Consider the following 21,086-nt stretch of genomic DNA (forward strand, 5'->3'; position numbering starts at 1 on the left):
CTGGGCTCCCTGCCTGTGCCATTAAACCCCTACAACTCATCCAGAACGCCGCAGCCCGTCTGGTGTTCAACTTTCCCAATTCTCTCACGTCACCCCGCTCCTCCGCTCTCTCCACTGGCTTCCAGTTGAAGCTCGCATCCGCTACAAGACCATGGTGCTTGCCTACGGAGCTGTGAGGGGAACGGCACCTCCGTACCTTCAGGCTCTGATCAGGCCCTACACCCAAACAAGGGCACTGCGTTCATCCACCTCTGGCCTGCTCGCCTCCCTACCTCTGAGGAAGTACAGTTCCCGCTCAGCCCAGTCAAAACTGTTCGCTGCTCTGGCACCCCAATGGTGGAACAAACTCCCTCACGACGCCAGGTCAGCGGAGTCAATCACCACCTTCCGGAGACACCTGAAACCCACCTCTTTAAGGAATACCTAGGATAGGATAAAGTAATCCTTCTAACCCCCCCCCCCTTAAAAGAGTTAGATGCACTATTGTAAAGTGGTTGTTCCACTGGATATCATAAAGGTGAATGCACCAATTTGTAAGTCGCTCTGGATAAGAGCGTCTGCTAAATGACTTAAATGTAAATGTAAATGTATGTGTGTAGATCAATTTACACACAATATCCCATAAATTATATCAATTTTAAATTCAGGCTGTAATAAAATGTGGAATAAGTCAAGTGGTATGAAAACTTTCTGAAGGAACTGTGTTCGTCATTTCTTCTGTTGATTTAACTTTTATTCATACTTAAAGCTACAATTCAGTTGGCCTGGGGCTCACCGAGTCTCAGGTGGTGTTTAACAACACTGTAAATATAGTTGAACTGGATTTGAGTTGTGTGTACCTGATCTGTTTGAGTTCCCCAGAGAGGATCTGGAGATAGTAGAGGGCGCGGCCCACGGCCAGCACCACCTGGGAGGAGTTACATGCGGCCACGCTGATGTTCCGGCCCTGCGGCTCCTTCCACTCAGACACCAGGGCCTTGCTGTCCTGCATTACCAGACGCACACCGCCCGACGTGATCTGAATCACACACACACACAGTACATAAATATATTGGCACCTTCGCACGATTCACTATTTTAAAACMTTTAGTGTTCACATGTGTACTTGTTTGATTTACAACTGCAAATAAAAAACAATAATAATAAAGATTCAAAATTCAAATTCATTTGGTTTAAGGCAAGTGATTCTTGTTTATGTGCAATTTATCTCACCTGTGGTAAGGGTCAGGTGCCCACCGGGTAAAAAGAGCCATTAAAATCAGTTTTGCAGAGAAGAAAATTATATTCTGCTCCATTGAAAAAGTGCAAGGGTGTGTGTGGCACTGGTGTGTGTGTGTGTGTGTGTGGCAGATGCACATGATGGAGCAGTGACTGTCTGATGAGGAATAGGCTTACCGTAGTGAGCTAGGTTATAGGCCTACACCACGGCCTGGATAGAAGCAGTCTACAGTCTTCAGAACTGAATAACAATTGCTTTATTTGCCTCAAAATAATAGAATAAAATGTCTTTTTTCATATCTCTCAAAGCTGTGATTGAGAATAGCGGAGGCTGTAGACTTACAGGGTGAATACTTAACAGAAATATCTCATTTACATAATTAATTTTCAATAAATTTGCCCCAYAAATGTAAGATACGTTTTCACTGTCATTATGGGGCATTGCCTGTAGCTGGTTGAGAAAAACAATCCATTTTGAATTCAGGATGTAACAACAAAATGTGGAATAAGTCCAGGGGTATAAATATTCTCTGAAGGCACTGTATATGTATTGTGATTCAATACTGTGATTTTATTGCGATTCGATGTTCCAAACATATTGCTCACCATATGTCTGCCGCAGAGGGATAAGAGAGCCATGAGAAACATTTGAATCAGTCATGGAAATAAATTAGTTTCGGTGCAGGTACAGCCAATTAGTGCAAAAAATATTGCGATAGTCAAAACTATACCATATATCGTCAAAAATAATATCCTAATATGTAACTATAGATTTTTTCCCTCATCGCTAGTGTGCGCGTTTGTGTATACCTGGATGAGCTGCTGGTGGGCAACGTTGCCACAGTAGAAGGTCTGCAGGTTGTCCACAAAGCCAGGCAGCTCAGTCTCCTCCACCTCCTCCCCGCTTAGCATCAGCACCCTGAGGACACACACAAACACGGAACAACTTGTATACTGAACAAAAATATAAAACGCAACATGTAAAAAGTGTCGGCACCATGTTTCATGAGGTGAAATAAAAGATCCCAGAAATGTTWAATATGCACAAAAAGCTTATTTTTCCCAAATGTGCACAAATTAGTAACGTTCACCAGAGCTATTGCCAGATAATTTAATGTTCATTTCTCTACCATAAGCCGCCTCCGTAATTTTAGAGAAGGTCCAACCGGCCTCACAACTGCAGACTACGTGTAACGACACCTGCCCAGGACCTGCACATCTGGCTTCTTCACCTGCGGGATAGTCTGAGATGAGCCACCAGGACAGCTAATGAAACTGTGGGTTTGCGCAACCGAACAATTTCTGCACAAACTGTCAGAAACTGTCTTAGGGAAGCTGATCTGCGTGTTTGTCGTCCTCACCAGGGTATTGACCTGACTGCAGTTTGGTGTCGTAACAGGCTTCAGTGGGCAATGCTCACCTTCGATGGCCACTGGCTTGCTGTAGACGTGTGCTCTTCACGGATGAATCCCGGTTTCAACTGTACCAGGCAGATAGCGTGTATGGCGACATGTGGGCAAGCGGTTTACTGATGTCAACTTTGTGAACAGAGTGCCCCATGGTGGCGGTGGGGTTATGATATGGACATGCATAAGCTARGGACAATGAACACAATTGCAATTTATCGATGGCAATTTGAATGCACAGAGATACCTTGACAAGATCCTGAGGCCCATTGTCATGCCATTCCAGGGCTTGACATTAACATTTGTTGTCACTTGTCCTTTGGACAAGTAGGACATATTTTTTTACTTGCTGAAAAGCTGAAGTCACTTATCCCAACAACAAAAAAAGGTCTGGAACACCATCGGCCAAAAGAGTGACTGAAATAAGTGACGTACATAGGAGGGATCTGAAATAATTTTATGCGCTTGCCCATAGACAATGTTATCCTTCCCTAGCAGCCATCCAAAATAACGTAGAAAAAAGGTACAACAAAAAAGTGACTGCTACGCATTTGGCTGGCATGCCACAGGAGGGACGAAAGGAATCATGACATTGATCAAATATATTTAGTGGACTCGAATCTTTTCGAATGGCTTATTCCACTCTGGGGGAGCTGTGGCACGAAAGAGATGTGTATTAGCTTAGGCCCATCTGTGCCGAAGCTCACAGATGGCGCGAGTGACAGTCAAAGTGCATCGCTGGCTGTGCGGTCTTGTGCCGAGTTGTAAATCATCATGGGCTGCAGAGCAACTCTGCTGTCCTCAACTTGATAATTATATTCCCATTTTCCCCCTTACCCTTCGCTCTTATTAYGCCTAAGCTACTATACGTGTTGTAGTAGGTTGCACATTGCTAGAATAATATGAAAAAGGGCATCGGCCAACTACCCATTTCTTTCATTAGCATTCCTCAGCTGTAGCCTAAGTTCTTTTGATTCCTCATTTGATTTCGCCATCTTGGTATTGTTTGCTCAATGTCACTTTTGGCCTAAAATATGTCATTCAAAATAAATTGTGAACGATAATAGCATAGACTCCAACTTTGATAATTATTCCCATTTTAAAAGCTGCAAGCTTTAGGACATTAAACAGTTCATTAGAATAGCTTAGAAAATACTCAACTTTAATTTGTCTTAATGCTTTTATGTTTTTTCAGTTAGTAAGATAAGGCTTTTGGTCGTTTGGTTCGCAATGGCAAGGAAGGACGCATCAACTGTAAGGTTTGTTCAAATTTCTCATTTGATTTTTACATCTTGCTTTTGTTTCTTCTCTCTCATTATTACCTTTGGCCTCCCATGTTTTTTGGTTATTCAAAAACAACTTAACTTTCTGAGATTGAATCTAACAGTCCTAGGCTTTCATTGTTTGATCATGAAATTGAACATGCATTAAACTGAAAGATTGGCTTAATAGGCCAAGTCATATTCAAATATATATTATTCTCTTGCTTTGTGTAAATATAACAATTGAAATGGGATATAGCAAATAGTAATATAGGCAATTTACTCAGAATGTCAACCATTCAGCCGCCGCCTGATTCAATTCTGATCGGAATAATTGTTTGATGTTGTGGTTTTTCAACTTGTCCATTTGGAAATCTACATTCTGGTTGTCAGACTATTTTACTTACCCCCGGGTAAGCAGATTAAGTTTTATGTCGAGCCCTGCATTCAACCACTGCCATCACCTCATGTTTCAGCATGGTAATGTACGGCCCCATGTCGCAAGGATCTGTACACAATTCCAGGAAGCTGAAAATGGCCTGCACACTTACCAGACATGTCACCCGTTGAACTTGTTTGGGATGATCTGAATTGACGTGTATGACAGCATGTTCCAGTTCCCGCCAATATCCAGCAACTTCGCACAGCCATTGAGTGGGACAACATGCCACTATCAACAGCCTGATCAACTCTATGCAAATGAGATGTGTTGCACTGCATGAGGCAAATGGTGGTCACACCAGATACTGACTAATTTTTTTATCCACGTTGCTACTCTTTTTTTTTTAAGGCATCTGTGACCAACAGATGCCTATCTGTATTCCCAGTCATTTGAAATCCATAGATTAGGGCCTAATGAATTTATTTCAATTGACTGATTAACTTATATGAACTGTAACTCAGTAAAATCTTAGAAATTGTTGCATGTAGCATTTATATTTTTGTTCAGTGAAAATAGGCAACATACATTGCAAAAAAGGCTGGCTATCCCAAATGATTGACATGCCTGAAAGCCAATCAGATTGACTTTTCCAACCAATAAGGGTGCTTGGACGCAATGCAGGGCAATGCCCTCGACACCTCAAGTTAGCAAGTGTTAACTGTTCACATGCCGTTTCCTAACTAAGTGTTGTGTGCGTCCATTGCAATAAGTGTAGTATCATTATTATTGCTACACGTGTGTTTGAGTATGTCTAGCATACTCAATACTGTATTAGCATTGTTTATATTATATGCATGCTATAGCTGCAATATGTTTATATCTGCAATATGTATAGCCTTGTGTTAATTGTGTAGTAGCTAGTACCAGTCTACAGATTCTAGAAGTTCCCAGAATGTTCCAGCTCTTTCTGTGCACCAGCACAGGCGCAGTAGCCCTAAATTAATATCTCAGCCAGGCCAGCTATAAAACTCCATTGCCTTAGGTCTTCTACCTCTGCCCATGTATATTCTTTAATGATGTCTAGATGCTATACAATGGGATTCATTCATGTTTATATTATGCCACAGGTTGCTCATCTGCTTGTTATATTACACATGTACATTTATCTTAGTATATTCTAATGATTGTATTGTTTCCCCTTTTAGAACCACACAAAAAATATAAGACGAAGAAGAATGGAATCATCTATGCTATGTTTGCGTGTGGTGGTGACCTAGTGTTGAGTATGGGCCTCAACATCATGTTCTGACCAGACAGCACTATAGTGGGCAGATCTTAGTGAATTAGTTTAAGTGTAATAGCAGGTGAGGAGATCCAGCTGGACGTTTTTTCATGGTCCTAGTTTTCACTGAATTTAGTGACCCAACAGGCAGATAGCGTGTAGCGTTACAATTGGTGTAAAAATCTATCCATGTCAACAATGTCTGACTCTGAAATTAAATGTTTTATCTGTCTATTCTCCCTTTTGTTATAATAGGTGTCAAATCAATAACTCGTCATATAAACAAGATACTGTGGCATTAGGCAAGGCCTCACCAGACTGAACAGGGAGCGATTGTATTGTGGTCAACCCGTGCAGAACCTTTCTATAAGGCCACCACTGGTTGTCTCACCTTGTCTGGCCCACGAAAGACAGGACCAGCATATCGTCTGTCTCTCTCCCAGCCTCTGAACGAAGGGGCCACAAACCTGGCAGGACAACAAAAAATATGAGGGAAAATAAACATCAAGTGTTCCACAGAACTAGAAAACAAGCAGCATTATTAGCTAGGTGGTGTTTCATTAGTGCAAAAAACAGAAAATGTTGTTTCGCAACAGAAAACAAGAATGAGCTTCTTATTTGGACTACTATTGGATTAGGTCCAGGTAGTCCATCCCGGTTTTAGTCTGTTTTCTTCCATTTCGCTGCCTGGTGAACAGGACCCTGAACTAGAAAAGGAGTCAACGAGGTAGCTTGATTGATCCGTGCCCACAGTCCTTGTGGGCCACGGCAGTTTCTCAAGGTTTTCATTCTCCATCTGGGCCTCATTGATTAGCCAAGTAAACAATTTGCTTCTCACCAGCGTGTTCATGAGTATGTGGCCAATGCCTGGGACCATAAACAATTTTTTAAAACAACAATCAAAAACAGAAATAATTAGACAGATGCAAACAATATGGAGAAAATCCCACTGAAGCCCCATTTCCATTGGCACTTTGAAGTCAACCCAGGTTGGGCTGGCCTTGATGGGTTAGCTCAAAATGGATTTCAACTGCCTTCAGAAATGAAAAATTATGTCAAGTTGCAAGGAAGCCAATATGTGACTGCAGCTGGCATCGCTAATATTGCTAGCTAGCAAGATGTTGAAGAATTTAATTCACCATGTTGTAACTAACATTATCCCATACACCTGCCAGTGCCAGCCAGACTCAGAGCCATGTATTTAGCTTGCTGAAGTTAGCTAGGTAGCTAAACAGGCTAGCCTCTTAGAATGTAGATTTCTACCTAAATAGACATAACCAAAAGTAACTGCTATTCATGTGTAATTACATGATTATGACAAGCCAAAACATGGTAAATTTGGACAGATGACATCTGGGATAGTATTAGGAAATTATCAGAAGATAGGAGTTACAAGCACACACAAAATACATGTTTTTGTTTGAAAGTAATATTTCATTGACAATAAGAGAATTATTGATGTATCCCTAAACCGCTCCAAAGTGGCATATACCTGTAAATTAGATAATTCCAATGAGYTTACATATTTGCAATTCCTAAAATTTGTATTTGTTCAGTATATCATTTTTTTTACCATATCAACCTCTCTCAAACATTGTGGTGGTGTCGGGGGGATATACAGGGGATATCCAAGGGTTTATCATATTTTTCAAGCGCAAAGATAGTCACTCGGGGGGGACATTCGGTGTTGCCATTAAGTCATACATCAGATAACATTGGCAATAGGCTACATTTTTTCCTACCAACCTAAGGATTAACGTAGCTATAGCTCAAACACAGACCAAATCGAAGCTTATCCTGTAAGATGATTGCTGTTTGGTGAAAATGTTGTGTAAAATAAAATTTAAAAGTGCGACTCTGGGCTGGTGATCAATAACAGAAGGTCACATGCAGACAAATAAGACATCCTCATGATCTGTGGAGTCCCAGCTTTCGGTGTGAATCAAAGCATACCGTGTTAATTTTGTTTATGCTTCACAACACTAACCGGAAAGTAGGTAGCAGCCATCTTGAAATCAGGTCATCGGCTCGGTCTGCCCATATATGGTAGTAAAATCACACCAAATATTTTAACAAACAGATCAAGATACTAAGCTTTCCGCAGACACCCTGCCTTTGCAGATAGGGGCTACCGTTCTCATACCAGACTGAATTGAATGAAAACATATATATAATATGGGGAAGTTACATTTAAGCTAGCTTAATTCCTACCTTGCTTGCCATGGCATTGGCTATTAGCTAGCTAACCAAGCAAACCAGACGGGTTTGATATGATGTAGCTAACGAGCATTCAATACGACCTGGTCAGCAAAAATTCCTGCTATCTCACGTTAGCTAGTAAGTTTCAACTGATTCGCGAGCAAATGAGTTAGCTAGCTAGCATTCTAGGGCTGAGTGTTCTTATAAACATTTGTGTAGTACAAAAATGTATGAAGGATCCAGCTATTGTGGTAACTCGTGTCATGTCTGACTACTACAGGACTGCTTGTCCATGGGCAAGCTAACAGCAACAAGCCCAGACAAGCTAGCTGAATGTTGTGTCAGCATCCAGCAGTGATACGCTTGGGGGTTGTACAGTAATGGTGTCACCATCCTGGATTCTAATTGAGCTAGCACCAGTTGTGAAATTGGGCTGCGCTGGCCTGGGTTTCCCTCCACCCAGCTCGAATTTGAGAATTTCATTTAAGCCATCTTGAATTTGGCCCTAGTGTATCAGAGGTAGAGGGACTAACCATATATTTCTTATACCAATCCAACTCCTTCAGCTCTGTCTAGGGGATAAGGGCTAGGGGTCGATTGGGTATTGGTCCAGAGAGAGCAGCAGCCTCCTCTTTTCCGAGGGCCTAYAAGCCCTCCTACTGACCTTTGATTCCTGGCAGGTCGATGCTGGCGTGCTCGTGGATCCCAATGCCATTCCGGATGATCCTGAGGGAGCCCTCCTTAAACGCTCCGGAACAGGTGACCAGCTGGCCCTGTCCCTGTCTCTCCAGGTCCACTACACACATGTCCACGATGGGCCCCAGGTTGGTGAAGGTCTCCATCACCGCCACGTACGACCCTGAGTCGTTACTGTCCACATTGAGCTGGAAGGGGGGGGGGGGGACAACTCTAGATAAACAACAAGTGGACTATTGATGTCCACCGCCCAGCACAGAAAAAAATTGTGAGGCATGCTTATCCTTTCTTAAACTCTTAKATTTCAAAGCTGGTTTGATCTGTACCTTTCGATTACTGAGTGATGGCCATCATCCCCTTGGTTGTCTACAAGTGCTATAAAACACTCTACCATACTCAAAAAGCACCTTGTAAAACCAGTTTCCTGGAATTGTTTTCTTCTCATTTGTCTTTGTTAAAATCAACACTTCCTGGGGTTCCTGGGGTTACATTCATCGAGGTGTTTTCTATGTGACCAGTCCAACCTTACCTTGACCAACTGGGAGTCACCCAGTCTGGAACCAACAAACACCACACCGTTGTCTAGGTAGGTCAAGCACTCTGCAATGGACGTCTGCAAGGGAGGGAGGGAGGGTCGCACATAGACATTACTCTTCAGTAGGGTTGTATAAAAGGATGTTTTGTTAACTAGTAAATAGCAGCCTACAGCAGTGTGTTTAAATCATTTCTAACTTGTTAACAATTTCTGATAGTTCGTTTTTGCAACTATGTGGGTTTTAGCTTGCTTGAGCCTGCTAACTGAGGAGTGTTAATTCATATATTTCCATGTTTCATTTTAAAACATTTCTGGTAAAGGAGTTGTTTAATCTAACTGCTTAACTAAACTCCGCAACAAAAAACGTCCTCTCACTGTCAAGTGCGTTTATTGTCAGCAAACTTAACATGTGTAAATATTTGTATGAACATAAGATTCAACAACGGAGACATAAACTGAACAAGTTCCACAGACATGTGACTAACAGAAATTGAATAATGTCCCTGAACAAAGGGAGGGGTCAAAATCAAAAGTCAGTATCTGGTGTGGCCACCAGCTGCATTAAGTACTGAAGTGCATCTCRTCCTCGAGGACTGCACCAGATTTGCCAGTTCTTGCTGTGAGAAGCCACAGGTGCATGTCCATTAATTGTTTATGGTTCATTGAACAAGCATGGGAAACAGTGTCTAAACCCMTTACAATGAAGACCTGTGAAGCTATTTGGATTTCTACGAATTATCTTCGAAAGACAGGGTCCTGAAAAGGGGACGCTTCTTTTTTTGCTGAGTTTATTCATCTTTACATGGAATTGTATTTGTTTTTTTAACTCAAAAAAAAAAGGAAAATGCCATGGGCACTATCTGATGTGTGGAAACATTCAACTGCAGCTAATGTAGAAGGAAAAGCTGTGTACATTTGCAAATTRTGTGCCAAATCATGTGTGAAGAATCCAACAAAGATACAGTATCTGGCCAAGTTGCATAAAGTTCCCTCAGTGCTCACAACCTCATACAAAAGTCCCTCCACTTCTATTCGAGATAAAAAATAATGAACCACACACCTTATCGATAGAAACGTCCTCCTGGAATCATAGTTGTTTTTTTTTACTCAATGGAAGAACGTAGTCAGAGAAATGCTGATGAATGTCTTGCTCGAGCTGTGTATGCAACTGGTTCACCTCTGATGCTCACAGGCAATGTGTATTGGAAGAGATTTCTGAATGTTCTTCGCCCAGAAATGCTTATCTACTCATTTGCTGGATGCAGAGTTCAACTGAGTTCAAGTGATCAAGGTCAAGCAAACCATCTCTGATGGGTGGTCGAATGTTCGTGGGCAAGGAATAATAAACTACATCATGTCCACCCCTCAACCAGTATTCTACAAGAGCATACAAGGGACAACAGACACACCTGTCTCTACATTGCAGGTGAGCTGAAGGCAGTCATCAATAACCTTGGACCACAGAAGGTATTTGCACTGGTGGCAGACAATGCTGTGAACATGAAGGCTGCTTGGTCTAAAGTGGAGGAGTCCTACCCTCACATCACACCCATTGGCTGTGCTGCTCATGCATTGAATCTGCTCCTCAAGGACATAATGGCACTGAAAACAATGGATACAGTCTACAAGAGAGCCAAGGAAATGGTTAGGTATGTGAAGGGTAACCAAGTTATAGCAGCAATCTACCTCACCAAGCAAAGTGAGAAGAATAAGACCACCACATTGAAACTGCCCAGCAACACCCGCTGGGGTGATGTTGTTATCATGTTTGACAGTCTCCTGAAAGGGAAGGAAATTACCATATCACAAATGACCAAGAAATGACCATATCACAGTCTGCCAATATGGACAGCCCCATCAAGAGGATCCTCCTGGATTATGTATTTTGGGAGAGAGTGATAAGCAGCCTGAAACCTATAGCAGTAGCCACTGCACGGATTGAGGGAGACAATGCCATCCTGTCTGATGATCAGACTCTGCTTGCAGATGTAAGAGAAGAAATCTGTACTGCCCTGCCCACTTCACTGTTGCTCCAAGCAGAGGAAACTGCAGTTCTGAAATGCATCAAAAAGCACGAAGACCTCTGCCTGAAGCCCATACACGCCGCAGCGTACATGTTGGACCCCAAGTATGCTGGCAAGAGAATCCTGTCTGGTGCAGAGATCAACAAGGCCTATGGTGTCATCACTACCGTGTCTCGCCACCTTGGCCTGGATGAGGGCAAGGTTCTTGGCAGCCTGGCGAAGTACACTTCCAAACAAGGGCTTTGGGATGGAGATGCAATATGGCAGTCGTGCCAACATATCCCATCAGCCACCTGGTGGAAGGGACTTTGTGGATCTGAGGCTCTTTCCCCTGTTGCCTCCATCATCCTCCAAATCCCACCAACATCAGCCGCCTCAGAGCGCAACTGGTCCTTGTTTGGGAACACACACACCAAAGCACGCAACATGCTGACCAATACAAGTGTTGAAAAATGTGAGGCTTTTTGAGCCTGACAACGAGCCATCCTCAACAAGGTTGGAAAGTGACAGTGAAGATGAGGTGTCAGAGTCTGATGTTCAAGAGGAGGACATTGAGGAGGTCCAGGGAGAAGACATGGAAGCCTGAGAGGAAGACACCCAAAGCTTTAGTTTCTAGACTATAATTTTACAGATGTTGAAAACGTTTTTTGGGTGATGCGATGGATCATTGGGAATCATTCAATATTCCCTTTCTTTTGTTGTTCAGTGATATCATCCCATGTGAAAAGTCAACTCATTTAATTAAGTTAAATTCGGAACTAAATGGTTTTGTTTATATTGGAAGGATTTAATCATTTGCAATTATGTCTCCATATGATATGGTAAATATATCCAAAGCAAAAAACATCTACACTTAAATGGTATTAATATTAATTTATATATATTTCCGTTAATTCCCATGGAAAGTTTCCACCTCTGAATATTCCCCAAAATGTGCAACCCTACTCTTCAGCCCATCTCATATTATCAACTTACAAAAAGGGCCTGGTGTACACTCACATATTTTTTACAATACACACTGAAGGATCATTCTGCCATTGAGACTCAGTTGTGTAATGTGAATGTCAAATAGGCAAGAAGAAAAGGGAAAGAGAGTTCAAAAGGMACATCATTGAAAGCAAGATGAGACGACTGAGCCAGATAAAAAAAGAAGAGATCAGAGGGAGACAGAAAAACCAAGAGACATCAGAGAGAGCAAGAGAGAAGGCTTTCTATGGAGAGAAGAACAAACGACATAAGTTGAGATGAAATGAGAGACCACACAAAAGAGAAAACAACCAGAAACACAGAGGGAGACAGATCACAAGAAAGAGAGGGAGACAGCAGGCCTACTACAACACATACCTCTCCGAGCAGCTCGACGCGGAGGTCCTTGAGCACCACGGCCCCGTCCATCAGCTCCTCTTTCTCCAACAGCAGCATAAACAGGCGGCCCTCCATGTCCCCCAGCAGGTAGCGCGAGCCGTTGGGGTCCACGCGGTTGTGACATACGATGGTGCTTTGCTGTTGGGGGCGGGGGTGGGGGGGGGGTTTGCAGAATATGAGGGGAGTGTCCCTCTGTTCTATGTAAAGAGCTCTGAGCATCTGGAGAAGTGCAGCCTTCTATATCCAATTCATCATTGCTATCAAGCTGCAAGACGCTGGAAAACAGTTGAAAGCCTCTGCATTGTGTTGATTTACGTTGATCTTACCTTGATGGTGGGAGGCGCAATGGCCAAGTATTTATCCCCGTTGTGGTAGGTGATGGATTCTTGTCCAATGATTATAGCGCCTCCAAATGGTTCTGGGACTGAAATAGACAAATACATAAACCACCACGTAAATCAACCAACAAGGGAATCACATTCAAATACGCTATAAGAAGAAGTAGAAAAAGCAGAAGAGGACCCTTGGGCGCTGCAGTTCCAGTGGAAATTATCTTTAAACACTAATTTAAGAGTTTTGAACATCAGAATAAAGTAAATCTCATGAGCATTGGACCAGGGCCCCGACGATCATTGTCTAACCCTGCCTGGATATTCTATCTCCTCACCTGGGATGACCATAGAAGCCTCAGCCTCCACGTTRTCCTGTTTCCACGGCCCCTTGTTGAACTCCTTCTCCCTCAGCGACACCTCATAGGTCTTCACATGCCGTCCCTGAGGGTCCTACAGCACACAAACAAAATCAGACTGACACCCTCGCAGATATTCATGCAACATTTCTGTTAACTAAAGCACACATTCCCCCTTTCACCGGGCATGCACTACTGTCTCATATACACATCCCCRCTGACTGCCCAATATTCTTTCAAACAGCATCATATTCCTAGTCTTGCATTCTCTCAACTCCTCCTCAACCATCCCCCCAAAACACACCCATTTAAATGCATAGACACAACCATTCCAACATTGTAACCCTTTCATCCACCACTTCCTACCCGTCCCTAACCCACCCTATTTTACCTGCACCCCTCCCTACCTGATAGATGAAGCAGACTGTGGGCGCCTGACAGCCGTACAGGAAGTGGACGTCGATGACCTGCAGCTCCTCCAGGCGGATGTTGAAGGCCTTGAGTTCTCGGTTCTCCCGGTCCAACGGGATCACCTTGAATAGGCCGTCGTACAGCCGCAGGCCGATCATGCGGCACTCAGGGTCTACAATGCCAATGATGCCTGTCTCCGAGGGACGCCCGATGCGGTCCTATGKAAAAATAAARAAGTTGGTCAAGTAAGAGGCGTTTCACGGCATCCTATTGTTTCAGTCTGCAGAGTATTCCTGTTGTAGTTTTGCAGAACATATACCTTGATCTCCATCAACAGCTCAAAGACACTGGCTATTCGCATATATATATTTTTTTCTACCTGCACGTTGCCGTGGGCGCGGGTGATGATGTCGATGCTCTCGCCGTTCTGTTTGTACTCCAGGATGCAAGCGTTGTATTTGGCCGTGAGAATGAACAGCAGATCCTTGCTTTCYCCCTGCAGTCAAAACAGACAAAAAGTTCCTCTCCATTGAAAACATACGTCCGACGTTCAATTTCGGCATCGGCAGAAGTTTACAACTTGTATGGCAGTTACAGAAAGAAACCTGGGTCTTGTTAAGAGGGGCACACKGTAGTGGAACCTTTTGCAACGTAAAACATAATTCTGTGTTCTTATTGAGARCACGAGTGGCGCAGCGGTCTAAGACACTGCATCTCAGTGCTTGAGGCTTCACTACAGACACTATGGTTAAAATCCAGGCTGTATCACAACCGGCCATGATTGGGAGTCCCATAGGGCAGCGCACAATTGGCCCAGCGTRGTCTGGGTTTGGCCGGTGTAGGCCGTCATTGTAAATAAGAATMTGTTCTTAACTGACTTGCCTAGTTAAATAAAGGTTAAATAAAATAAATAAATAAAAGTTCATGCAGTACCTCCTTGTTTCAAAATGTTTTCTCTCTACTGAATATGACCCAGCTTTGAAATGACTAACATGCACACACAAACATACAGGTAGTAGACTCACCTTTGGCCTGAAGAGCTCCATGACAGCAATCTTGCCGTACATGCCCACCTCTTTGACGGGCCGGAGCCCTTCCGCTGTGACCACATAGATCTCCAGGCGTGTGTTTTTGGCAATGAGCAGATTCAGGTCCTCGGCAGAAGTAAAGTGGCCTGGGGAAGAGAGGGTGGTCTAGTCAGTCAGACTAACTTTTTCTAAGAGCTAAATTAGTAGTTATTGGAGTGCCTTCCAGCTTTCTGTATGACTAGCAGATTTTTTATTTAACTAGGCAAGTCTACGCAATATTTTTATTTATTTCCCAATCTCCTTCCTGTATATTGAAAATGCTAATTTCTGGAATTCAAGTATTTGTTTTTCTATGTACTAGCAATACAACTGGCATACTTTTCTAGCTAYGCAGATAATTTTTACTCAAAATATGCACTAAGGTGACAACACTGCATAGACAGTGTGATTTTAAAATAATAATATGGGATTTGTTAGTCAGTGTCAGAATGCCTTAAATTAAGTTGTTTTTAATCACACGTGATTTTAACCTAAAAAGTAATACATTGAATAGTTTGCTAGCTATCGCCAACATACTTGCAATCAAAGAAATGCAGGCAGTTAAAGGCTAAGTAAATGTCCTTACATTCGTAACTATGCAGACTGTCCATGACTATAACATTATACATTTGCCAATTTATTATTTAGGTGGACATATTGACTGGCACTGCAGTGGCCTGCCTGCTACCTGTGTAATTTAGCAACACTGAAGCTCAAAACCTGTCTGAGATTCTTGGCCAACTGATAAACAAGAAGGTAATAGTAATCCAAACAAATTGACATCAGACAACTGAAGATAGCTAGCATTAGCTTCAAAACATCCTGGCTGCGCAAGAGCACACACTGGCTCGTGCCATTTTGTGTTCACTTGATTGACAATTGATTGCTAGCTATATGATATCAGTCGAGCGAAACCACATGTCCCATACTGTGCATGGTTAATAAACATTGAACAAAGCCTTTATCAATGGACTTGATCAACTTGCTGGCGAAACAATTTCAAGGGGCCTGCAGGTGCCTGTAGCTTGGCTTCTCGCGCGGGAGCTTGCTAGTGGATGAGGTCGCTACGACATGTTGGTGCGCGAGCTAACAAGAATAACATAATTACCAGTGATGCAGGCATTGACTGCCGTCGGTTTCTGCGCTGTTACCACGTAATTATAAGACATGGCGTTCAAATACAGAATAAGAACACCAGCGAAATCGTATCAGTTCTTCTCAAGTGTTGAAACCATGGATATAAATAATAAAAAAAACWAGCGGAAGTGGATTGCTAAAAACTAGATATATTTACTTTCACAGCGCCCCATGTGGCTCGAAAGTCGATTTGTCGTTGTCGGTGCATTGCCCTTCTGCATTGGACAGAAGAGGAGATTGTCATAATTTATATTATTTGGCTTACCCCTCTGTAATAGGACGTTTTTTCACATGAAATACTGTGTTGCAATGCTTTGCTCATCAGTGTTTTAAATTGTCAACCTCAGCAGCAGAAAGCCAAGTGACTGATGAAGAGGACTAGAGATCTTTCAGAGCCATGGCATTGTTGCTCACGGTTGATCAAGCAAAATGCCCTTGTAAGAGACACTTAATCTACTTACTGTATCAATCAAAATCGATAATGGTCAAAATGGCAGGCATTCTAGTACTGTGTGTGTGCACATGCATGCGTTTAKATTTTTTWACATTTATTTCACCTTTATTTAACCAGGTAGGCTAGTTGAGAACAAGTTCTCATTTGCAACTGCGACCTGGCCAAGATAAAGCATAGCAATTCGACACATACAACAACACAGAGTTACACATGGAATAAACAAAACATACAGTCAATAATACAGTAGAACAAAAGAAAACAAAAAGTCTATATAAAGTGAGTGCAAATGAGGTAAGTTAAGGCAATAAATAGACCATGGTGGCGAAGTAATTACAATATAGCAATTAAACACTGGAATGGTAGATGTGCAGAAGATGAATGTGCAAGTAGAGATACTGTGTGGCAAAGGAGCAAGATAAATAAATAAATACAGGATTAGGTAGGTAGATAGATGGCTGTTTTACAGATGGGCTATGTAGAGGTGCAGTGATCTGTGACTGCTCTGACAGCTTGGTGCTTAAAGCTAGTGTGGAGATATGAGATCTCCGATTCAGAGATTTTTGCAGTTCGTTCCAGTCATTGGCAGCAGAGAACTGGAAGAGACCAAGAGGAGGATTGCTTTGGGGGTGACCAGTGAGATAATACCTGCTGGAGCGAGTGCTACGAGTGGGTGCTGCTATGGTGACCAGTGAGCAGAGATAAGGCGGGGCTTTACCTAGCAGAGACTGGTAGAAACCTGGAGCCAGTGGGTTTGGCGACGAAGTATGAAGCGCGAGGGCCAACACAACGAGAGCGTACAGGTCGCAATGGTGGTTAGTGTATGGGGCTTTGGTGACAAAACGGAGGGCACTGCTGATAAGACTGCATCAAATTGTGAAGTAAGTGTGAGGCTATTTTATAGATGACATCACCGAAAGTCATGGATCGGATAGAATGGTCAGCTTTTTACGAGGTATGGTTGGGCAGCATATGAAGGATGCTTTTTGCCAAATAGAGAGCAACATTCTACGATTTAATTTTGGATTGCAATGCCTAATGTGAGTCTGGAAAGGAATTGCAGATCTAACCAACACCCAGGTTATTTAGTTTGTCCACGATTCTAAGTCAGAGCCTCCAGAGTACGTAATGCTGGACGTGGCGACAGTGTGGCAGTGATCCAAAACAAAGCTTTAGTTTAACTTGCGTTTAAGAGCCAGTATGACCACGGAAGAAGTTCGTATCATTAAGCTCGTCTGGAGGAGTTTAACACATCCAAAGAGAGCCAAAGTATACAGAATGTGTCGTCTGCGAAGGGATCAGAGCCATCACCACATGCAAGAGCAACATCAAATATCGTATAAGAGAGAAGAGAGTCGGCCCTAGAATTGAACCCTGGGCAACACCCATAGAGACTGCAGCAAGGTCCGACAACAGGCCCTCCATTGACACACTGAACTCATCAGAGAAGTAGTTGTAAACCAGCGTGCGCAAATCATGAGAAAACCAAGGTGCGAGTCTCCAATAAAAGTGGTGTCGACAGAGTCGAAACCTTGCCAGGTTCATTGGGAATAAACTAAAAGGTCCCTATGCCCCACGTAATGTTTTATGATGGCGGTTTAATGTAGGCCTTAGCGTGGCTGACTGTGTCACCCCATGACCCTCCTGAAAACCAGATTGCATAGCAGAAAGTATGGTGGAGACTTCGAAATGGTCGGCTATCTGTTTAACTTGGCTTCGAAAAGACTTAAGAAAGACAGGGTAGTAGAACTATAGGTCGTATCAGTTTGTTCTAGGAGTGTCACCACCTTTGAAGAGGGGATGAACCCGGCAGCGCTGTATCCAATGTTGGAATCTCAGACGATACGAAAAGAGAGGTTGAACAGGCTATAATAGCGTTCAACAAATGCCACAGTAATTTTAAGAAAAGAGGTCCAATTGTCTAGCCTGGCTTAGGCCATATGCATCTTTGTTCTTTCAGACCATCAGCTATCTGGATTTGGGTGAAGGAGAAATGTGGGAGCATTGGCGGTTCTTGTGAGAGGGTGCCGTGCAGTTGACTGGGTAGGGTAGCTAGGTTAGAAAGCATCGGCCAGCCGTAGAGGAGATGCTTATGAAATTCTCAATTATACCGGATTTATCGGTGGTAAACAGTGTTTCCTAGCCTCAGAGCAGTGGGCAGCTGGAGGAGTGCTCTTATTCTCCATGGACTTTAGTGTCCCAGAACTTTTGAGTTAGTACTACAGGATGCAAATTTCTGTTGAAAAAGCTAGCCTTACTTTTCTAACTGCCTGTGATATTTGTTCCTAACGTTCCTGAAAAAGTGCATATCACGGGGCTATTCGATGCTAATGCAGAACGCACAGGGATGTTTCTTGTGCTGGCAAGGGCAGACAGTCTGGAGTGAACCAAGACTATATCTATTCCTAGTTCAATTTTTTGAGTTGGGCATGCTTATTTAAGATGGTGAAGGAATGCACTTTTAAAGAAATAGCCAGCATCATCTACTGACGGATAGTCAATGTCATTCCAGATACCCCGGCCAAGTTGATTAGAAAGGCCTGCTCGCAAAAGTGTTTTAGGGAGTCGTTTGACAGTGATGAGGGGTGGTTCGTTTGGTCGCAGACCCATTACAGATGCAGGCAATGAGGCAGTGATCGCTGAGATCTTGAATGAAAACAGCAGGTGTATTTGGAGGGCGAGTTAGTTAGGATGACATCTATGAGGGTGCCCGTGTTTACGGATTTGGGGTTGTACCTGGTAAYTTCATTGATKATTTGTGTGAGATTGAGGGCATCAAGCTTAGATTGTAGGATGGTACGGGTGTTAAGCATGCCCCAGTTTAGGTCACCTAGTAGCACGAGCTCAGAAGATAGATGGGGGGGGGAAATCAATTCACATATGGTATCGAGGGCACAGCTGGGGGCAGAGGGAGGTCTATAGCAAGCGGCAACAGTGAGAGACTTGTTTCTAGAAAGGTGAATTTTTAGAAGTAGAAGCTCAAATTGTTTGGGTACAGACTTGGATAGTAATACAGAACTCTGCAGAGTATTTTTGCAGTAGATTGCAACACCGCCCCCTTTGGCAGTTCTATCTTGGCGGAAAATGTTATAGTAAGGGCGTATGGGAAGAGCGGGGAGGGGACCACAAGTAGACTAGAGCCATTGGCCTCACGCGGGAAAGCATGCTGACGCGAGAGAGGGAACGCCCACTTACACAGACAGGAACCTTGACTATTTTTCCAATTGTAAACTGCTTGAGTAAGACATCTTGGTTTATCCACCATCCTTGCTGACACCCTCATAAACACAGGGCTTTCAGTGACATCACTGCTGTCAAAAACACTGACCTGTGGGCTGTAGGCTAAAGACTCAATCCCTGATTAATCCCAGGTATAAAAATAGATCCCTGTCTGTGGCTCTATGAAAGCAAGCATGTGTATGGTGTATTGTTGTGTACATTTACTGTCGAYCACTATTTATGGGGTGGGTTAGGAGAGATGTGGTATTAAATTGACTGAAACATCCAGTTTTTTCTTCGGTAATATACAGACTCTGARGTAGGTCTTTAGTCCCCTATTCTGATAAATACTGTATCTGCACAGCATACATTCTGTTCACCCAAATTGTTTTTGGAGATTTTGCATGTGACTGTCTAACGGTTTGTCTTTTTCCATGTGTAAATCCAGTGTATAGGGTCATAAAAAAAGGTAATCTCATTCACAATGCCGAGAGCTTGTGACGTAAATTGATGTGTCACATAAATGTGTGCTTATGCTGAGTGCATGTGATATAGGATTAACATTGGAAGTATTTACTGAAAGGGATACTGAGCACAGACAGTGTGTATCAGTGTATGCACTGTCTGGGTTTTGTTTATTACATTTGTACAAAAAGCAGGAAAAAAGTAAGCATTTTAAACACATAAAACATTGTTTTTCTTTCCAGTCATCTTCACACAAAAAATCTGGCACACAAACTCAAATCAAAAACTCAAATCATCCTACAAAACAACAAAGATAATAATTAAATTGATAGCTAAATGACACAGACAAACGCAGTCACAAGGTTACACAGTGTGAAAAAAAAAATATACAACTTGTTGTCAATGTCACATCAAACTATGAGTTCTCAAATTTTAGCATCACAGTCATCTTGGTTTAACATTCTGTCCATTAATCAAGGCCCTAAACCAGTTTGCCTCTTACAGTACATCTGGCTTGCCATGCAAAGTTACTTGCAGAATCTCATTTTTCACCCTTCTTGTTAAAGTTTACCCATGTCTTCCCTCCATATAAGCCCATGCCTGTGCACTGTAGCGTCTATTTCAGCTCTGCACGTAGCAGTGTCTCTCTGTGTCCGGGGGAAATGGAGGGGTCAATTTTGGATCTGTCCATTCCAGTTTAATCTCCACACACTGCTCTTTGCTCACTGGCGGGCCCTGGCATTGGCAAAGGCATCTCTGAGCCAAGGCGAGTCTTCATAGAGCCGAGGGTCACCCAGGTACTCTGTGGTGCGCTTGTAGAAGTAGTAGTACAACACGGACGCTGCACACAAACACACATCACKKARSAAWGAKWMAKMMAAMTRYMTTMMMWWWSAYAKAYYAKAYKKAKRAWAKAWRKWKTRKWCRWAWRKYWWMAMYAYYWAAAMGYAAWMKAYATCKYWKCSYRKRSMCKKMSYWSYYRRWYSTWSSTACCTARRWKSRWKWKRAWATKAAMKYWSWGWYWGKMYMSTGSGTGTMSGTGRYTMTGTGRATYYCTGATGTAGTACTACKCARCTTCAAAAKGTATTTYCCATGTAGCACTGATCTCTACCTTATTTGATTRAATGAAGGCARRCAAGATGGATTGRGTRTCAGGCCTAAAAGYTTTCCTAAAATGRYTTTCAGTAAGTGTGTGARCAAAGACAGCCTCACCTATTCTTTGGAAGACAAAAAGCACTTGGAGACCATCAGTCCACACATAGCGGTTTGATTTTAGCCA

General features: G+C 42.8%; 1 protein-coding gene across 1 annotated transcript in view; it reads right to left on the reverse strand.

Annotated features, from left to right (window-relative positions):
• The window catches only part of LOC111974035 (DNA damage-binding protein 1), a 28,605-nt gene extending 12,815 nt beyond the window's left edge, over window positions 1-15,790 (reverse strand). Inside the window, exons 1-12 of the mRNA XM_024001533.2 lie at window positions 15,644-15,790; window positions 14,494-14,642; window positions 13,848-13,964; window positions 13,465-13,686; window positions 13,037-13,151; window positions 12,696-12,793; window positions 12,349-12,507; window positions 8,975-9,058; window positions 8,414-8,633; window positions 5,942-6,017; window positions 2,029-2,137; window positions 840-1,018 (exon numbers count right to left, since the gene is read on the reverse strand). Of these exons, the coding sequence (XP_023857301.1) occupies window positions 840-1,018; window positions 2,029-2,137; window positions 5,942-6,017; window positions 8,414-8,633; window positions 8,975-9,058; window positions 12,349-12,507; window positions 12,696-12,793; window positions 13,037-13,151; window positions 13,465-13,686; window positions 13,848-13,964; window positions 14,494-14,642; window positions 15,644-15,704 (1,589 nt within the window). The 5' untranslated portion in view covers window positions 15,705-15,790. The remainder of the gene's footprint in view (window positions 1-839; window positions 1,019-2,028; window positions 2,138-5,941; window positions 6,018-8,413; window positions 8,634-8,974; window positions 9,059-12,348; window positions 12,508-12,695; window positions 12,794-13,036; window positions 13,152-13,464; window positions 13,687-13,847; window positions 13,965-14,493; window positions 14,643-15,643) is intronic.
• Window positions 15,791-21,086: the final 5,296 nt, after the last annotated feature.

The sequence above is a fragment of the Salvelinus sp. IW2-2015 genome, linkage group LG15, assembly GCF_002910315.2.
Source record: "Salvelinus sp. IW2-2015 linkage group LG15, ASM291031v2, whole genome shotgun sequence".
Classification (NCBI taxonomy): Eukaryota; Metazoa; Chordata; class Actinopteri; order Salmoniformes; family Salmonidae; genus Salvelinus; species Salvelinus sp. IW2-2015.